Below are 20,444 nucleotides of genomic sequence, written 5' to 3'. Positions count from 1 at the left end.
TATAGTATACTAATGAAGCTAGAGAAGATATTTTGGAGGTCAGGAAAGGGAGAACACACTTTGGAGAAAGAGTGGGCTCGTGGTCTGTTGGGGAGACTGTGGGATGAAGTTTGAGGCATGTTTGTGAGTTGGCATATATTAGGGCTCAGAGCTCAAAGATGAGAATCAAACCTAGGTGATAGTAGTACTAGTTGCCCTTCATTTACCACGAGTGACTGTGCTAAGCCTTTCACATGTATTACTTCACTAATTCCTCTCAGTCTGTGAGAAGTATTATTGCTATTTTACAGATGAGGAAACTTAGGTCATATACCTTAAATAACTTCTCTTAGGTCTTACATTAGAATGGCTAGATCTGATCAGCCTTTTAATATAGTAATAATTGTTTCTACATATATTTAGAAACTGGTTGTGTAGATCTTACCATGTCAAAGATTGGTAAATTTTTTTGTCTAAGATTTTATTTATTTATTTTTAGAGAGAGGAAGGGAGGGAGGCAGAGAGGGAGAGAAACATGGATGTGTGAGAGATACATTGATCAGTTGCCTCTCACACACCCCCAACTGGGGACCTGGCCCACAACCCAGGCATGTGCCCTGACTGGGAATCGAATCAGTGACCTTTTGGTTTATAGGCCGGCACTCCATCCACTGAGCCACACCAGCTAGGACCCAAGGATGTATTTAAATGTATCTATTATGTACAAAAAATTCTACATCAAAACAGTAATTAAAATTAGAAGTTTCAAAGACTTCTGGCCAAGAGAAAGGTGTAGGTAGACACACTGTGTCTCCTTGCACAGCCAAATTAAAGACAACAAAAATTTAGAAACAAACAAACAAAAAAAACCAACCAGAACTGTCAGAAAATTGAACTGGTTGGAAGTCCAACAATGAAGGAGTTAGATACATTCATCCAGTCCGGTAGGAGGGGTGGAGTTGGGTGACTGGGCAGAGTCAGGCACCAGATGGAGAGGGATTGAAAAAAAAAAAAACAGCGGTGGCTTTCCAAACAGGCGCATAAGACAGAAGCTGATAGACCCTGCGTGTGCAGGTGGCGGATGGCAGACCCCAGGCGCAGGGTGGCAGTGGGCAGACCCAGTGAGGTGCACAGGGCAGCTGGCTGAAGAAACCGTCCCACATTCATGTGCAGACAAACCAGGCGAAGCTGGGAAGTGAGACAGACTGTGCAACCCAGGGCCCCAGCTCGGGGAAATAAAGCCTCAAAACACCAATTGAAAACATCTGCAAGGGTTGAGGCATAGGGAGAGATTCCCAGCCTCACAGGAGAGTGTGTTGAAGAGACCCACAGGGTCCTAGAACATACACAAGCCCACCCATACGGGAATCAGCACCAGATGGGCCCAATTTGCTTATGGGAAGCAACAGGAGGGACTAAAATCCGAGAGAGCAGAGCAAGCACCATTGTTCCCTCTCAAACCCTGTCCCCACAAATAGTTTCACAACCCAGTGACTGGGTTGACCCCCCATGGCGAACACCTAAGGCTCTACCCCTCATACGTAACAGGTGTGACAAGTCAAAAAAATGGTTCAAACGGAAGAACAAATCAAAGCCGCACAACAGATACTTTTAAGCGACCGAGAGATAGCAAACCTATCAGATGCACAAGCACTGGTGATCAGGATGCTCACAGTATTGGTTGATTTTGCTTGCAAATTAGATGAAGAAATGAAGGCTATGATAAGTGAAATGAAGGAAAATGCACAGGGAACCAATAGTGATGGGAAGAAAACTGGGACTCAAATCAATGGAGTGGACCAGAAGGAAGAAAGAAACAAGCAAACAGAAAAGAAGGAAGAAACAAGAATTTTAAAAAATGAGGAGAGGCTTAGGAACCTTCAGGACTTCTTTAAACATTCCAGCATCCGAATTATAGGGGTACCAGAAAGAGAAGAGGAAGAGCAACAAGTGGAAAAGTTACTTGAACAAATAACAAAGGAGAACTTCCCCAATCTGGCAAAGGAAATAGACTTCCAGGAAGTCCAGGAAGCTCAGAGAGCCCAAAGAAGTTGGACCCAAGGAGGAACACACCAAGGCACATCATAATTACATTAGCCAAGATTAAAATGAAGGAGAGTATCCTAGAAGCAGCAAGAGAAAAGGAGACAGTTACCTACAAAGGAGTTCCCATCAGACTGTCAGCTGATTTCTCAAAAGAGACCTTGCAGGCAACAAGGGACTGGAAAGAAGTATTTGAAGTCATGAAAGGCAAGGACCTACACCCCAGATTGCAGTATCCAGCAAAGCTTTCAGTTAGAATGGAAGGGCAGATAAAGTGCTTATCCATAAGGTCAAGTTGAAGGAGTACCTCATCACCAAGCCCCTATTATATGAAATGTTAACAGGACTTATTTAAGGAAAAGAAGATTAAAAATATGAACAGTAAAATGATAGCAAACTCACAGTTAATAACAGCCACATCTAAACCAAAAGCAAACTAAGTGGAAAACTAGAACAGGAACAGAACCACAGAAATGGAGATGATATGGAGGGTTAGCAAGAGGGGAGTGGGAGGAGGAGAGAGGGAAAAAAGGTACAGATAATAAGTAGCATAAATGGTTGGTAGAAAATAGACGGGGGAGGGCAAGAATAGTATGGGAAATGTAGAAGCCAAAGAACTTATGACACATAGGCATGAACTAAAGGGGGGCAATGTGGATGGGAGGGGGTGTGCAGAGTGGAGGGGAATGAAGGGGGAAAATGGGACAACTGTAATAGCATAGTAAGTAAAATTTAAAAAAGCATAAATGGTAGGTACAAAATAGACAGAGGGAAGTTAAGAATAGTATAGGAAACGTAGAAGCCAAAGAACTTAATATTTATGATCCATGGACATGAACTAAAGGTGGGGAATGCAGGTGGGAGGGGGTGTGCAGGGTGAAGGGGAATAAGGGGAGGAAATGGGACAACTGTAACAGCATAATCAATAAAATATATTTAAAAAATAAAATTAGAAAAATAGAATTTTCAAAAAGTACCATTTTAAACAATTGGTAGTTATATTATCAATGAAGACAAGTAATTCTTTTCCCAATTTAAATCCTAGATATATGACTCTGGCTTATGTGGCTCACTGGATTGAGTGCTGGCCTGCAAAACTGAATGGTTACCAGTTTGATTCCCAATCAGGGCACATGCCTGGGTTGCAGGCCAGATCCCCAGTTGGGGGCACGCGGTAGGCAGCCCCAGTTGAGGGTGTGCAAGAAGCAACCAATCAATGTATCTCTGCATATCGATGTTTCTCTCCCTCTCTTCCTCCCTTCCTTCCCCTCTCTCTAAAAATAAATAAATAAAATCTTTTTTAAAAATCCTAGATACAGTATATTGTAACTTGTACAATCAGATTTGTTTCATGGCATCACTTTTTTGAAGTGTAAGATAAAATGTAGACAGGAACTGCAACATTTAACTTTACCAGAGAATCTTGTTACTCTTAGAATGGTTCATGGACCAACAGCTTGGCCAGCGTCCTCAGCTGGGAGCTTGTTAGCAGGACCTGGTATCAGTCCAGACACACTGATTCAGAATCTGTAGCAAGATCTCCAAGGATTCATGTGCACATTAAAGATGGAGAACTGCTGTTCTCTGGACTTTATTTGGGTTCTACATAATGCCATGATCAGCCTATAATGGGAAAACTGGTTTTTGTGGTAATTATGGAATTGGTGATTGATTTCATAGTTATTAAAATCTACATGAGTAGCTTCACCTAATTATGGTTTTATTTCAAAATTTTATTGTTTTTGAGAGAATATAGAATTGCCAGAAATGTTAATAACTGTCAAACTTTTATAAGTATTTAGATTTTTGCTAGAATTTTTTAAAAGTTCATAATTCTTTATAGATATAAACTATTTTTTGTCAGATGCTCAATATTCTTAGTCAGGTCTCCATTAAGGATTGATAAATATGGAAAGTATGCTGCTCTTTTAGTTTTAATTTTATGTTTAAGTTTTACATATGGGTTACACTTTTTATCAAAACTCAAATTTAGAAACAGTGTTGTAGAAAATTACCTTTTTGATTTCAGTAAGTTTTAAATTGCTGATGGTATCAGTTTTATACTATTCAAGATAAAACTCTTTTTCCCAGAAATTACTAGTTTTCTCTTAGATGAGTAAAAATAAATTACTAAAGTAAATACCATGTGTTCCTTATGCTCAAAATAAAAAAGAGAGAGAGAGAGATGCAACACATGTCACTGAAAAGTTCTACACCTTTCATCTATACTATTTGAATGGTCCTACAGGACAAAAGCACCAAACATGTATCATTTAGAAATGTCTTTTATGTGCATCTGTATTTGGTTAGTGCCATGTGTTTTAGATTCATGATTGTAATTCTTGAGAGACTTCTTAAAACTTTCCTGCTACATATGTGATTTTTAAAGAATATTTGTGGTATGTTGATAAAATATGAGAAATTACAAAGAATAACAAGATTAAGTATTTTATTGTAAGGCATACAAAATGTCTCATTTTATGGTTTTATATTTCTCTTCTAGTTGGCTTCATAATGATCCAAGCTTATAATTTTTAATAGAGAATATTTCACTATGTGCTTTTATTTGTATAATATGGGAATGATTGCTTATTTTACTGATACTTTATAGACTTGGACTAATGTTCATGAAGTCCTGGTGTCTTTTGGAAGAAGAGTTTTGTGCTACCCACTTTATCGCCATTTCAAGCTGGTGATGAAAGCCTACAGAGACACTATAATGATATTGCAACTAGGTAAGATAGTATTGTGATTACAAAATTGAAAATGAAAAGTTATAAGTTTTTAGTCTAAGGAAGCAAGTGTGATATTTGCTTTTTTCTATACATAAATAATAAAAATCATCCATCCAGTCACTATTACTCCCAGGCATATAAAGTAATAGCTCCTCTGTACAGATATATAATCACACAAATCATGAAGAGATGTGGTACTCTTTCTGAAAGGAGTAGGGAGGTAAATCGAGAAGGTACACACCATACTGCAATCCATTTTGTATTATAGTTGATTTCATCATTCAGTATTTCTTAGGTGGTTGTAATTTTTTATGCACTATGCTAGGACTCTGGGTATAATAATAAATAAATTTCTTGTTCCTATGAAGTTACAATTTTACCTGATGACAGATGATAAAAAATAAGCATTTCTAGTATAGAGTGATATGTGCTTTGCTGGAAAAAGTGCAATTATTCACTAGGAAGAGACACAGAATCTTCACTGGGGACATTAGGAAAGGCTTTCCAAAGAAAAAGCACAGCTACTCAGAGGACTCTTGACTATTGCTTAATCCAACCTGAAAAGACAATGTTTGTTAGTTTTAGGGATGTGGAAAATTCTGAGCTCTGAAACAAATTCCAAAGTGCCTGTAACAACATCATTGGATTAAGTATATAATACTTAAGGTGATGACTTTGATGGGGATGACATTCATTTCTATTTACAGTATTAGTTCTGGCACATTTATTTACAAGTCACCTTCTATACTTTATGGTCATTTCTTATTCTCTCCTGGGGAGTGTCATTGTTCCTTTGTCCTTACATATAAGTGCTCTGGGGGCTTAATTTTCACACTTCAGAGTGAAAAAGGGAAGGAAAGATCTAGATGACTTTATTGGCTTAAAGGGAAGAATCACATTGAATGTATTGTCCCTCCTAGAGTGTGCCTGGGTTTTTCTTTTTCTCTTACTTCTGTGGAAGCTATAGTCAGCTTACCCTGCGGGGGTGGAAGGAGGGGGGCTTCTGCCATTTTTAAAGTAGACAATAATTGTAAAACATGAATCAGTTAAATGAAAGATACATTTTCATTCATCCTGTTGGTTTAAAGTACCTATATTTTATTTGGAAGGATTGTTATTTGAGATAAAATATCTCAAAATTTTTGAGATAGTAACTTTTTGAGTTACTACTTTTGAGAAATCTGTCTTTAGTTTATTACTTTTTTTCTGTTAAAGTAGGTTTATAGTTGTGAGTACATGAAAAAAGTTTAGTTTTGTATTAGTATTTATTATATTACTTTTCATATTAACAACGATAAACATACTTAAAATTTCAGTTTTTACTTTATTGATTCGAGAGAGAGAGGAAGGAAAGGAGAGAGAAACAGGCATCAATTTGTTGTTCCCCTTTTTTATACATTGGTGTGTACCCTGACCAAAGATGGAACCCACAACCTTGGCTTATTGGGATGATGTTCTAACCAACTCGGCTAACCAGCCAGGTCTCTATCTTTAATTTAAATCTATCTTGTTTAATTTAATAGTGGGAAACAAACAGCTTTATTTTTTCACATTGTTTTTTTTTTGACTTACATCCAAGACAATTATTGAATTGGAAAAGTTACCTTGAAAAAGCAATGTAATATAAATGACTGTTATACTTGAGTTCTTATACATTATAGTTGATTTTTTTGTTGATTATACTAGATTATGCATTATAATGGTTCCATAGTTGTAAGTAAAATAATTCTTTCCCCCAAAGAAATACTGAATTTAAATGGAATAGGCTTTTAAAACCAATGTAGAAAGACTTCAGAAACTACAGAATATTTCATTATAACTAATTGATTAAGACATGTTTTTAAAGAGCCATGAATTTGTTTTACCTGACTTTACTGCAACTTTTACAAGCATTCTTTACTGAGACTTTAAGTATTCCTTCTTACCCATTTCCCACTTTCAAAAAACTACATTTATCTCTCTCTATTGCACTATGTCTAATCCAAATTCCTGTAAGGTCAGAAAACCTACTTTGTCTTTTTAACTACTGTTTTAGTGCTTAATCCTAGACCTTGCACATGGAATTGCTCTCCTTGGATAAATTAGATTGGGGCACATGTTCATCCCTCTTCTTTTCCCTCTATTTTTGTCTTCAGCAATTTTTACTTCTTCCACCTGTTCTATTCTTTTTAGGAAGAGTGGGTAGCATCTTTCATGGAAGTATCACTTAGCTGCTGTTACTCATTGAAAATACAGGGGATCAAAAGAAAGAAGCTTTTCTTATATGTTGTCAGAAACTTTATTCTGTTTAGAAGTGACATAGTTTGATATTTGAATATATAATCATATAGTTTAATATTTGTATCAATATCTACATTTCATTAATTTTGGAATCTTTTTTGTTTGTTTCCATATTAGTTTTATTTTTTAATTGTATTTTATTGATAATACTCTTACAGTTGTCCTGATTTTTTTCCCATTTGCCCCCCTCCACCCAGTGCCCCCTATTCCCTCAGGCAATCCCACCCACCCTTGTTCATTTCCACAGTTCACGTGTAGAAGTTCTTTAGCTACTCCATTTCCTATACTGTACTTTATATCCCCATGGCTATTCTGTAACTACTTATTTGTACTTCTTAATCCCCTTACCTATTCACCTATTCTCTCCCTGCCCACCCCCCACTCCCCAATCTGGTAACCATCTGGTAACTACTTCTCTTGCTAATTTTAAGAGTCTCTCTTTATCCTTTGGCCTTTTAATTATGATGTGTCTCCGAGTGCGGGCCTCTTTGCATCCATCATAATTGGGACTCTGTGCTTCCTGGACTTGCATGTCTATTTCCTTTACCAAATTAGGGAAGTTTTGTTGCACCTTCTTTTCAGATCAATTTCCATTTTTTTTTGCTCTTTCTCTTCTCCTTGTGGCACCCCTATGATGTGAATGTTGTACCTTATGAAGTTGCCCCAGAGGCTGTTTATAACTATCCTTATTTTTTTGGATTCTTTTTCTTCTTGTTCCACATGGTTCATTTTGCTTCCTGATGTTCCATATCATTGAGTTGATTCTTAGCTTCATCCACTCTACTGTTGTTTCTCTGTATATTGTTACTTATTTCAATTACTGTACCCTTTGTTTCTGACTGGGTCTTTTTTATGCTGCTGAGGTCCTCATTAAGTTCCTTGAACATCCTTATAACCAGTGTTTTGAAGTCTGTATCTGATAGATTGCTTATCTCCATTTTGTTTAGTTCTTTTTCTGGAGTTTTGATCTGTGCTTTCATTTGGGCCATGTTTCTTTATCTCTTCATTTTGGCAGTCTCCCTGTATTAGGTAGAGCTGCTTTGATTCTGTGTGTTGGTAGTGTGGTCTAATGTAGTAGGTGTCCTGTAGGGTCCAATGGAACAGCCTTCCCTATCATCCAAGCTGGGTATTTGAGGTGCATCCTTCATGTGGGCTGAGGTGTACCCTTCTTTTATAGTTGAGCCTTGGTTGCTGTTGGCAGATCAATGGAATGGATTTATCTAGGTCAGTCGACTGCAAGGACTGGCTGTGACCACTGACCACCAACCTCTGCATTCCTTGGTAGATCAGCTGTGCAGGGGCAGGGTGGTGGTGCTCTATAGCTGTCCACTGGGTACACTGGCCCTGGGGTTTCCTGGGTGGTGCAGTCCAAGGTTAGCCCCTACTTATGTTTTGCCTGGGGTACCCAGCCTGAGCTGTAAAGTAGTCTGAGATGGCTGCTACTTGTGCTGGGCTTAGAGATTCCCAGGCAAAGTCAACCTATGAATCTAATTTGGCTGCTGCTAGGGCTCACTGAAGCCAGCTGTTGCTTGTTTGATAGGATTTAAAAGCCAAGACTAGCCATTCTTATGGAAAAGCAGCTTGGGTAGGCCTGTAAGTTGGGTGGGACAGAGCCTCTGGGGATCTCCAAGGCAGGTCAAAGAGTGTTAGCCAGGTTGATGGAGTCTCAGATATGGCATCCACTTGCTGGATCCGTGTGGGGATGGTTTAGCAAAGGGACAATGGTCTCTGCTCATCTTGATGCCAGACACTTCAGTTTCTCCCTGTATACCACTGTTGCTTTTACTGCTACCTTGGTGCTGGAGCTCAGAGGGAGTAAGTCTGAGTAGGTGGGTCCATGTGTGGGTTGTTTAAAGGGAAGTGCTTGGGGCTCCAGAAGTTTCTTCCACTGACTCAATCCCCACTGGTTTTTGCAGCCAGAAGTTATGGGGACTTATTTCCTGGTGCTGGAATCCTGGTAGGGGGGTCTTGTGTGGGTCTGGGACTCCTGGCTCTGGAAATATCCCTCTGGAATTTTTATCCACATGGTTACTGGACCAGCCCTTTGTATGTCTGTGCCCCTCCTATCAGTCTGAATGGATGTGATTTTTTTAATTCCATAGTTATCAGACTTCCATTCAACTCTATTTTGTAGTTGTCAGTCTTCCATTCAGTTCGATTTCTGATGTTCCTGAGTGATGGTGGTTCTGTGTTTTGGTTGTAATTTTCATGTGGTTTTCTGAAGAGGTGAGTGATGTCTGCTTATAATGCCATCTTGACTGGGAGCCTCCATATTAGTTTTGGAATAACAATTTTGTAATCTTTATAAAGGCATTTCTCACTCTTCTATACTTATGAGCAACTTTTGAACAGGTACTGTAACTATTATATTGACAGGGCCAAACATCATGGTGTGGAAGGGAAACCATTCCCTTCCATTCCCCTTTAGTCTTATTCTGTCTATTCTTTCTTTCATTGTTTCTGGATGGTATATATATTTTATAAATATCATGTCACACATACACAAACATATATCCTGTAAAAAACAGTAAATACTCTATAACTATTTCTATCTCTTTAGATTATAAGTCACAGTGCGGTACTTAAATTATAACCTTTGAAACTGATTTTTAAAGAATCCTTCCCTTCCCCAGCTCTGACCTTATTGGGAAATCAGTAGTGGGGTAGAGGCTTCTTTCACTATTGCATCAAGTGTCAGGTGCTTCCACAGCAGGCCCTCTACTCAGCACCACAGGCTGCTCCTTCTTGCTTCTCCAAGGGGGTTCTCTTATCAGGTATGGATCAGACACTAGTCTTTGTATCCCACAATTCCCAGAGGAGGTATATTACACTGTCCAGGTGCTCCTCTGAAAACCTTATTTGTCTTGAATTTCACTTTGCTATTCTTCAGAACTTGCATGTTTATTTTTTTATTTCTCTTCTTTCCATTTAATTACTTTTTTGTTTCATTTCCTTGTTCGATCTATATTATTCTCCCTTTGATACTGCATTTTAATTTTTCTTTTTCACTTCACTCATATTCCAGTAACACACTATCTTTTACTTTTTATTATTTTTATTCAGATTATATATTACTTGTCATACTGCTGTTATTCCAAATGCCACACAGCACCCTTCCTTGGTCTTAATCCATTTCGCCATCTTCCTGAGCTTTAGGACTGTAGTCATAAACTTTATTTTCTCACATTCCACACCAAGTTCCTATCCCTTATCTTACTATTTTTCCTCCGTCTAAGTGCTCTGTTTTATAAAGTCAGCTCACATTCTTTTTGCTTTCTAATAAGAGTCTTACCTCTTTCTCACCTTTTATAAAATTGGCTAATTGGGTGAAATATCACCATGATGGCTGTACTTCTCCAAAGGATCTTCTATTTGTTCTTACTTGTTAGTACTTTATTTCCCATAGAATACTCTCCTACTGTCTTACTACATTTCACCTTTGCCCTACCGCTGATCAGTTGAGTAAGGAATTTTATCTGTGTTTTTCTCTCTCTCTTTTCTCTTTCTTTTTTCCCTTCTCTCAACCTGAGCTTTACTCATTACTCTTAATTAGTTTGTTTTCCTCATCTTCTCAAAATCATTGTTCTTTACTGTAGACATCTTATATTCACTTTTCACTTTTCTACAATACTCTGATTCCTGTGCCATGTGTATTAAATTTCATTCAGCTATTGTTGCTATCAAACCTGCTATGGGTTTTCTGCAATTTTGCTCTAGTTGGTCCAGTACCTTTTCAATTTCACTTAATACCTCATAGCATACTCTTCCTTTTTCTTATCCCATTGTTCCCATCGTCCTTTTATTTTTTACTTACATTATCAATATTGTTCTCTCCCTTTCTTTGCCTCGGTTCTACCCCAACTGTTATCAGTTTTCCTTCCTCTTACCACACAACATCTTCCCCTCCTTTAGTCATCTCATATTCCCTTTGTCATATCATGTAATATCCACAGTCCCTCTTCAAATTTATTAATCATAGTTCTAAGGCAGTAGAGACTACTGATGTGATAGGGGATTCTTTATGCTGGTGTACGTTTGGTGGTTTGCTAATACTGCTTTGTTAACTAAAACCTGTGTGTCAGTATAGAAGACAAGGTGGGAGTTATGAATATCAGTAAACTCCCTGGAGGGGAGAAGCCACCAACAAAGGAGCCACTGACAGGTAAAAGCCAAACAGTAAGACAGCTCACACAAACGGAAGCAAGGGCAACCCTAGCACATCCAGACAAAGAAATCAAAGAGACTGCACCACGGAGTTCCACAGAACTCCTGCCACAGAAGTTCACCTGACGAAGACAGCTGGCAAAGCTAAGCATTAGGAATTACAGAAACAAACAGAGTCACCTGAAATGGGGAGACAAAGAAAGAACCCACAATCGAAAGAAATGGAAGATTCCTCAATAAAAGAGCTAAATGAAATGGAGACAAGAAAACTATCAGATATAGAATTCAAAACAATGGTTATAAGGATGCTTGAGGACTTCACTGTCAACTAAATAACATACTGGGTACTACAACAGTATGAAAAAGGAAATAGAAACTATAAACAAGAACTGGGAAGAGAAGAAGAAGTCAATGTCTGAAATAAAATATACACCAGAAGGAATTACAACCAGGCTGGATGTTGCAGAGGACTGAATTAGTGAGCTGGAAGACAACATAGAAAGAAATACACAGGTAGAGCAGCTGCACGAAAAAAGACTAAAAAAAATTGAACATAGCTTAAGGGAACAGCAGGACAACATAAAACACAACAACATTTGTATCATAGGAATACCAGAAAGAGAAGAAAAGAAGCAAGGTATAGATACACTGTTTGAAAAAATGATAGAAAACTTCCTTCACCTGCAGTGGGGAAAAGCCACGTAATTTCAGGAAACACAGATGGTCTCAGTCAAGATAAATCTAAAGAGGCCTGCTCCAAGACACATAATAATTAAAATGCCAAGTTTTAAAGACAGAGAAACAAGGGAGAAACAAGAAGTAGTATATAAGGCAGCTCCAGTAAGGCCAGCAGTTGATTATTCAACAGAAACACTGCAAGCCAGAAAGGAATGGCAAGAAATATTCCAAGTAATGAAAAGCTAACACCTGCAACCAAAACTACTTGACCCAGCAAGGCTCTCAATTAAGATGGAAGGAGATCTAAGGAGTTGCCCAGACAAAAGAAGGCTGAAAGAATACACCACCAAACCAGCACTCTAAGATACGCTAAAGGACCTGCTTTAAGAAGAGGAAGAAAAACAGTGACAGAGAAAGGAACATAGGTATGAAGAGAGTAAAATGGCAATGAATAACTACCTATTAATAATAACCTTAAATGTACCCTGACTGGCGTAGCTCAGTGGATTGAGCTCGGGCTGCGAACCAAAGTGTCACAGGTTCGATTCCCAGTCAAGTACATGCCTGGGTTGCAGGCCATGGCCCCCAGCAACCGCACATTGATGTTTCTCTCTCTCTCTCTCTCTCTCTCTTTCTCCCCCCTTCCCTCTCTAAAAAATAAATAAATAAAATTAAAAAAAATAATAACCTTAAATGTAACTGTACCACTGCTCCCATCAAAAGGCATAGGGTAGCTGACTGAATAAGAAAACATGACCCACACATGTGCTGCCTCCAAGAGACACACCTCAGAACAAAAGCCCTGAAAGTGACTGAAAGTGAAGGGTTGGAAAAAATATTCCATATAAATGGACAGGAAAAAAAAGCTGGGTCAGTAATACTCATATCAGACAAAACAGACTTAAAAACAAGGGCCATAAAAAGAGACACAGAAGGACACTTCATAATACTCAAGGGAAGAATCCATTAAGAAGACATAAACAGTATACACATATATGCACTCAACATAGGAGCACCCAAATATATAAGGAAAACCTTGGAGGGCTTTAAGAAAGGTATAGATAGCAACACACTTATACGAGGGGATTTTAACACCCCACTGTCAAAAATAGATCTTCCAAAGAAAATGTCAACAAAAATATTGAGCCATTGAATAATTCCCTAGATCAAGTGGATTTAACTGATATATAGAGAGAGCCTTTCATCCCAAAGAAGCAAAATACACATTCTTTCCAAATGCACATGGAACATTTTTAAATATAGACCACATGATGGGACTGAAAATAAGCCTCAACAAATTAAAGAAAATGAAGTCATATCAAGCATTATCTCAGACCACAAGAAAAAAAACCCAAATACTCAAAACTCATGGAAATTAAATAGCGTGCTATAAAATAATGAATGAGTTAAGAATGAGATCAAGGAGGAAATCAAAAAGTTCCTGGAAACATAAAAATGAACACACAACAGTCCAAAACTTATGAGACAGCAAAGGCAGTCCTGACAGGGAAGTTCATAGCAATACAGGCCATCCTAAAAGAGGTTGTTTATTTCAAATAAACAACCTAACCCTATGTCTACAAGAACTGGAGGAACAATAACAAATAAAGCCCAGAGAGAGAAGGTAGGAAATAAGATCAGAGCAGAATTAAAGAACACAGGGAATAAAAGAACAAACAATCAAAAAAATTCAGGAGCTGGTTCTTTGAAAAGATAAACAAGATTAAAAAGCCTTTAACCAGACTCATCAAAGAAGAAAGGGGGAGGACCCAAATAAACAAAATCAGAAATGAAAGAGGAGAGATAACAACTGATACCACAGAAATACAAAGGATTATAAGCAATTACTATGAAGAACTATATGCTAAGAAATGTGAAAACCTAGTTGAAAGGGACAAATTTCTAGAAAAATGTAATCTTCCAAAAGTAATGAAGAAGAATCAATAAGCCTGAATAGACCGATAACAGTGGATGAAATCGAAGCAATAATCAAAAAACTCCCATCACACAAAAGCCCTGGACCAGACAGTTTCACAGGAGAATTTTACAAAATATTTTAGGAGGAGCTCACCACTACTTTTCACAGACTATTCCAAAAAATCTTCCAAGAAGACAGAAGACTCCCAAACTCTTTATGAAGCCAGCATCATCATAATCCCAAAACCAAGTTAAGACACAACAAAGAAAACTACAGGCCAATATCTCTGATGAACATAAATGCTAAAATGCTCAACAAAATATTGGCAAACTGCATCCAGTGATACATTAAAATGATCATACACCATGATCAAATGGGATTCATCCCAGGGATGCAAGGATGGTGCAGTATCCACAAATCGGTAAATGTAATACATCACATAAAGAAAAGACAAAAGTCACATGATCATATCAATAGATGCAGAAAAAGCATTTGATAAGGTACAGCACCCATTAATGATAAGAACACTCAGCAAAGTGGGAACAGAGGGAGCATTCCTTAACATAATAAAGGCCATGTATGAGAGACCCACAGCCAACAACATACTCAGTGGGAAAGACTAAAAGCTTTTCTAGTAAGATCAGGAAGAAGACAAGGATGTCTATTTTCACCACTTCTTTTCAACATAGTATTGGAAGTCCTAGCCATAGCATTCAGAGAAGAAGAAATAAAAGGCATTCAAATTGGAAAGGAGGAAGCAAAATTGTCATTTTTTGCAGATGATATGATAGTGTACATACAAAACCCTAAAGACTCCACCAAAAAACTACTGGACCTCCTGGCTGGCGTAGCTCAGTGGATTGAGCGTGGGCTGGGAACCAAAGTGTCCCAGGTTCGATTCCCAGCCAGGGTACATTCCTGGGTTGCAGACCAGAACCCCCAGCAACTGCACATTGATGTGTGTCTCTCTCTCTCTCTCTCTCTCTCTCTCTCTCTCTCTCTCTCTCTCTCTCTCTCCCTCCCTCCCTTCCCTCTCTAAAAATAAATAAATAAATCTTAAAAAAAAAAAAAAACTACTGGACCTAATAAGTGAATTTGACAGAACAATGGGATACAAAGTCAGTGTTCAGAAATCAAAAGCATTTTGTATACCAATAATGAAATATAAAACAGAAATCAGGGAAAAAAATTCCATCTGATATAGCAAGTAATGATAAAGTACCTAGGAATAAACCTAACCAAGGAGGTAAAAGACCTGTACCCAGAAAACTACACAACACTGAAGAAAGAAATTAAGGAATACACAAACAAATGGAAGCATATACCATTTGTATAAAGTACCTAGGAATAAACCTAACCAAGAATGTAAAAGACCTGTACTCAGAAAACTACACAACACTGAAGAAAGAAATTAAGGAATACACAAACAAATGGAAGCATATACCATTTCATAACATCATCAAAATGTCCATACTACTGAAAGCAATTTATAGATTCAATGCAATCTCTATTAAAATACCAATGACATTTCACAGGTATAGAACAAACATTTCAACAATTTATATGGAATTGCAAATGACCATAAATAGCCTTAGCAATTTTGAGAAAGAACAAAGTATGTGGGATCACAGTACCTGATATCAAAATATATTAGAAGGGCACTATAATCAAAACAGTCTGGTAGTGGCATCAGAAGAGACATAAAGATCAATGGAAAAGAATATAGAGCCCAGAAACAAATGCAAGGCTCTGTGGTCAATTAATATTCAACAAAGGGAGCAGAAGCATAAAAGGTAATAAAAGTATCCTACTCAACAAATGCTGTTGGGAGATCAGGACAGCTACATGCAAAGAATTAAACTCAACCACTCTCTTACACCATACACAAAAATATACTCAAGATGGATAGAACACTTGAATATAAGTCACGGCACCATAAAAGTCCTAGAGAAGAACATAGGCAGGCTGGATGTTCCATGCAGCAATATTTTGTCCGATTTGTCCCCTAGTGCAAGGGATGTAAAGAAAAGAATAATATGGGACTTCATCAAAATAAAAAGTTTCTGAAAAGCTAAAGAAAACATCAGCAAAATGAGAAGGGAAACCAACCATATGGGAAAATATATTTGCAAATTATACCTCGGACAAGGGTTTGATCTCCAAAATATATAAAGAGCTCACAGGACTCCACTCTAAGAAGACAAGGAACCCAATTAAAAAATAGGCAACAGACTTGAACAGACATTTCTCCAAGGAGGACATAGAGAGGGTTGAGAGACATACGAAAGGATGCTCAGCATCATTAGCCATCAGAAAGATGCAAATTAAAACCACAGTGGGATACTACTTCACACCAGTCAGAATGGCCATCAAACTAACAAACAACAAGTACTGTAGAGGCTATGGAGAAAAAGGAACCCTAGTACACTATTGGTGAGAATGCAGACTGGTGCAGACATAGTGGAAATCTGTATGGAATTTCCTCAGAAAATAAAAAGGGAATTGCCATTTGACCCAGCAGTCCCGCTGTTGGGAGTATACCTCAGTAATCCTGAAACACCTATTCAAAATAACCTAAGCACCCCAAAGTTCATAGCAGCAGAATTTACAATAGCCAAGTGCTGGAAGCAACCCAAGTGTCCATCAGTAAATGAATGGATCAAAAAACTGTGGTACATTTACACAATGGAATACTACACAGCAGAAAGGAAGAAGGAGCTCCTATCCTTCGCAATATCATGAATGGATGTGGAGAGCATTATGCTAAGTAAAATAAGCTAGGTAGTGAAAGACAAATACCATATGATCTCACTTGTAAGTGGAACCTAATCAACAAAACAAACCAGGGAGCAAAATGTAACCAGTGACTTTAGAGTAAAGAACAAACTGACAGTAACCAAAAGGGAGATGGGAGGGGAATAATAGGGGAAAGATGGGGATGATTCATCAAGGAACATGTATAAACGACCCATGGGCAAAGCGAAAGATGGGCAAGATCAAGGGTGAGACCTGGGGATGGGTGTGGCAGGGGGAGTTTTGGCAAAATGGAACAACTGTATTTGAACAACAGTTTTAAAAAATTTAATAACAAACAAACAAACAACCTTCCTTTGTCTTGTTTTAAGGTAACAGGAAAGGGCCTGCTCCCTTCTCAGATGGTGGTGGTTAAACTACTTCACAGCTTTCCCAATAACTTTGTCCAGAGATTTTTCTGGACCACTACCCTTATACTCCTGCAGGTGAATGTTGTTTGAAGAGTCACAAATAACTTTTTTGTTAATCTCTTTATAAGGTTTGCTTAGAGAGTTTAGCATCTCTTTTTATGATATAATGGATATCAAGTGTTCCCATGATAATGGCTTTGTGAGCCTCAGTGGAAAGGAGTGAGAGAGTCCTGTTTTAATATTCTAGTATAGTAATAATAATAACACCTGGTTAATTAACTGCTTTCTATGTGCCAACATTAGGCTCAGTTCTTTAGATACTTGATCTCATTTCATCCATATTGTCATTCTGAGAAGCAGGCATTACTATCACCATTTTGCAGAGAGAAGACAGGGTCAGAGAGTTTCAGTCACTTGCCCAGGGGAACACAGATAGTAGTTGGTAGACCCTGGATTTAATTCCAGGTCTGTCTGACTCAAAATCTGTGCCCTTCGATGTGCTGAAATATGTATAAATGAAATTATATGAAACCTAGGAGTTACTTTAAAATATGTAGAGTGCATTGGGGCAAAGTTGGCAGGGTGCAGATGAAGTTTGGCTACAAGTTGGGACCTAATAAAATTGGGTGGTATACATAGGAGAGTTCACCATTCTGTTGTCTCTTTTTGTATATGTTGTCATTTTCTTTTATAAAATAATTTTCTTAAAAGACTAGGCTTTTAACCACTATGCTTCTACATTTCAAATTTAAATTTATTAACCATTTTATGGAAATATTGTAAGTTTTGTTGTATAAAGTTTTGTTCTTTGTTTTTTTTTTGGCTAATAACACATGAAATTAGCTTTTTGATTGTTTTGTTTGTAAGGTTAAAAGAGACCTACCTTTCTATAAACGTTTGAGGTGTGATGACTAGTAGCTACATGGCCGGCTATAATATAACCCAAGAAACAGTCTTCAGGAGACCATTTATTGTTAACAATTAAGAACTGGTTTTACTTCATATAAATAGTAGCCCTTGCATATTAGTCATTATTAAACTCAGTAATCAATTTTTCTGAAATGACCACTTTACTAAGCTTTTCTGTAGATAGATATATTGACACAATCAATGTGAAAGGAAAGAATAACTACAGTACAGAGCTTGGGGCCAATCTTCTTCTTTAAGAAAAAAGTACTGTTCAAGAAATTGAGTACAGCAACCATGTGGTGTGAGCATTGAATTCTGATGCAATTTTGAAGATGAATTTGTTTTTAGAAGTTGTATCTATATAGTCCAATGTCCAAAGGCTTCTTTTTATTTGAATTGTAAAGGTTATCCCAAACTTGAAAGCTAAAAGATTAAATCACTAGGATTTTCCAATGTTGATATTTATCTGTAATTTAATTTTTATAAATTCCCATTTATAGGCATTTAAAGAAATGTTAGGCCTTTTAATTTGACTCCTTAAGCACAGTAGGTAACATTATTTTGAGAGAGACTCAACAAGTATTTGTTGAGTACTTGCTGTGTCAGGGTGCAATGCTGGGTCAGGAGATAAAATAGTGAAGAGGAGGGAATGCCCTCAAGGAGCTTAGACTCATGCTCTCAAGGAGCTTAGAATTCTAAGGTGGGGTGGATTGACCTAGAATTTCACAACTACCATGTAGTTTAAAAAATTACATTAGTAATAAGTAGCTCAGAAGAGAAATATAGTGGGTGAAAATATAAACCCAGGGTAACTGTCTTCTTACGTTTAAGTAACTTAAGACATGTCACCTCCTATAGATGGGAGTGCTGCCTGATTTGAACTCTGATTCTCAGCTCATACTCTAGTTCCCTATTGTTCTGAAGCATTTCGTAATTGGTTGATGAACATAACTTATTCAACAGGTATTTTGTTTCTACCTACTAAAAAGACCTTTATTATGTGCACAGTACCCTGTAAATGTGAAGAGCAGCAGAAATGAGATTTATGTGCTATATTTGGGGGAGCATGTGCACTAGTAGGGGAGCAAAGATGTCCATCAAAACAAAATGCATAGTAGACAGTGGCAGCTGCCTTACATGAAATGCAGACTAAGTAGTTCAAAAAAGGGACGGGTGGTGGTGTTTCACTAGGGATCAAAGAAAACTTAATTTAGAATATGATATTTGAACTGGGACTTGAAGGATGGGTATTATTTAGACACAGAAGGGTTCAGGGAGGAGGTGTTCTAAATATCGAGGTATGATTAAGTTCATAGAATAGTATAGTTTGATCAGTGAAAGTTTGGAGTTGGTATTCTGTGTGATTCTGAGATTTGCCCTACACCCTCTAAAACTAGTTGAATAGTTCCTTTCTTATCTGAGTTAACTGGTTACCAGAATTGATTTCTTGACTTCAATATTGTCACTTACTTCCCTACTTCCCACCCAGGAGATAATAATTGTTATTTTCTATTTTCTTCCTCATTCTAAATAGTCAGTTCCCCATTGCACTTATTGGGTTGGCCAAAAAGTTCATATTCACCATTTTGTTCCTCTATCATCTGCCATCTTTAAGGCAACTTCATAATTCCATCTTCCAAAAACTTTTTACCTTTTGAACAAAAAAAGTGTTCCAGGACCTTTCACAGTGTTCCAGGGACTTGAAATTTTTCCATTAAGAGAATTTTATAAAGACCTAAATAAATGGAAATCTGAAGGTATAATGTCTGATGGGTACGGCAGATGAATCAGAACCTGCCAGTCAAGCTATAACAGTTTTTGCTTGGTCATGAAAGAAACATGTGGTCTTGTGTTACCTTATGGAAGATTATGAGTTTTCTGTTGACCAATTCCAGATGCTTTCAGTTGGTCTTATTGGGAGCAGTACTTGTTGGAATTAATCATTTGGTATTCCAGAAGAAGTTCATAATAGAGGACTCTTTTCCAATCCCACCATATACATGTCACCTTCTTTGGATGAAGGCCAGCCTTCCGTGTGGTTGGTGGTAGTTCATTTCTCTTGCCCCACAGTCTCTTCCATTTCACATTATTTGTAAAGTATCCACTTTTTATTGTCCATCACAATTTGTTTTAAAAAGAGAACGTTTTCGTTATGTTTAAGTAGAGAATCACATGTGGAAATGCAGTCAAGGAGTTTTTCGCTTATGTGGAACCCAAACATCAAAGTGATTAACAAAACCAAAGCTGGTGCAAATTATTTTCAATGCTTGATTTGGGTATTTTGAGTATGTTGGCTATTTTCACGTGGTATAATTGTTCTCAATTAATGTCTCTATTTGGTCACTATCAACAGCAGTTGGTTTACCCTACTGTAGAGCATTGTCAGTAAGAAATCTCCAGCATGAACTTTGCAAACCACTTTAAAGACCTTTGATCAGTCACAGCACCCTCTTTATACACTGCACAAATCTTTTTTGTGTTTCAGTTGCAGTTTTACCTTTCTTGAAATAATAGGATAACATGCCGATAATGTTGCTTATTTTCTTCCATCTTCAATGTTAAAGTGGCTACACA

At 37.5% G+C, this 20,444-nt stretch overlaps 1 protein-coding gene across 1 annotated transcript in view; it reads left to right on the top strand.

Annotated features, from left to right (window-relative positions):
- SHQ1 (SHQ1, H/ACA ribonucleoprotein assembly factor) overlaps positions 1-20,444 on the top strand; it is a 150,349-nt gene that overhangs the window by 61,443 nt on the left and 68,462 nt on the right. Inside the window, 1 exon segment of the mRNA XM_028517872.2 lies at positions 4,634-4,757. Within this exon segment, the coding sequence (XP_028373673.2) occupies positions 4,634-4,757 (124 nt within the window).

Source organism: Phyllostomus discolor, chromosome 7, assembly GCF_004126475.2.
Source record: "Phyllostomus discolor isolate MPI-MPIP mPhyDis1 chromosome 7, mPhyDis1.pri.v3, whole genome shotgun sequence".
NCBI classification, from domain to species: domain Eukaryota; kingdom Metazoa; phylum Chordata; class Mammalia; order Chiroptera; family Phyllostomidae; genus Phyllostomus; species Phyllostomus discolor.
This window is presented reverse-complemented; position numbering and strand designations above follow the sequence as displayed.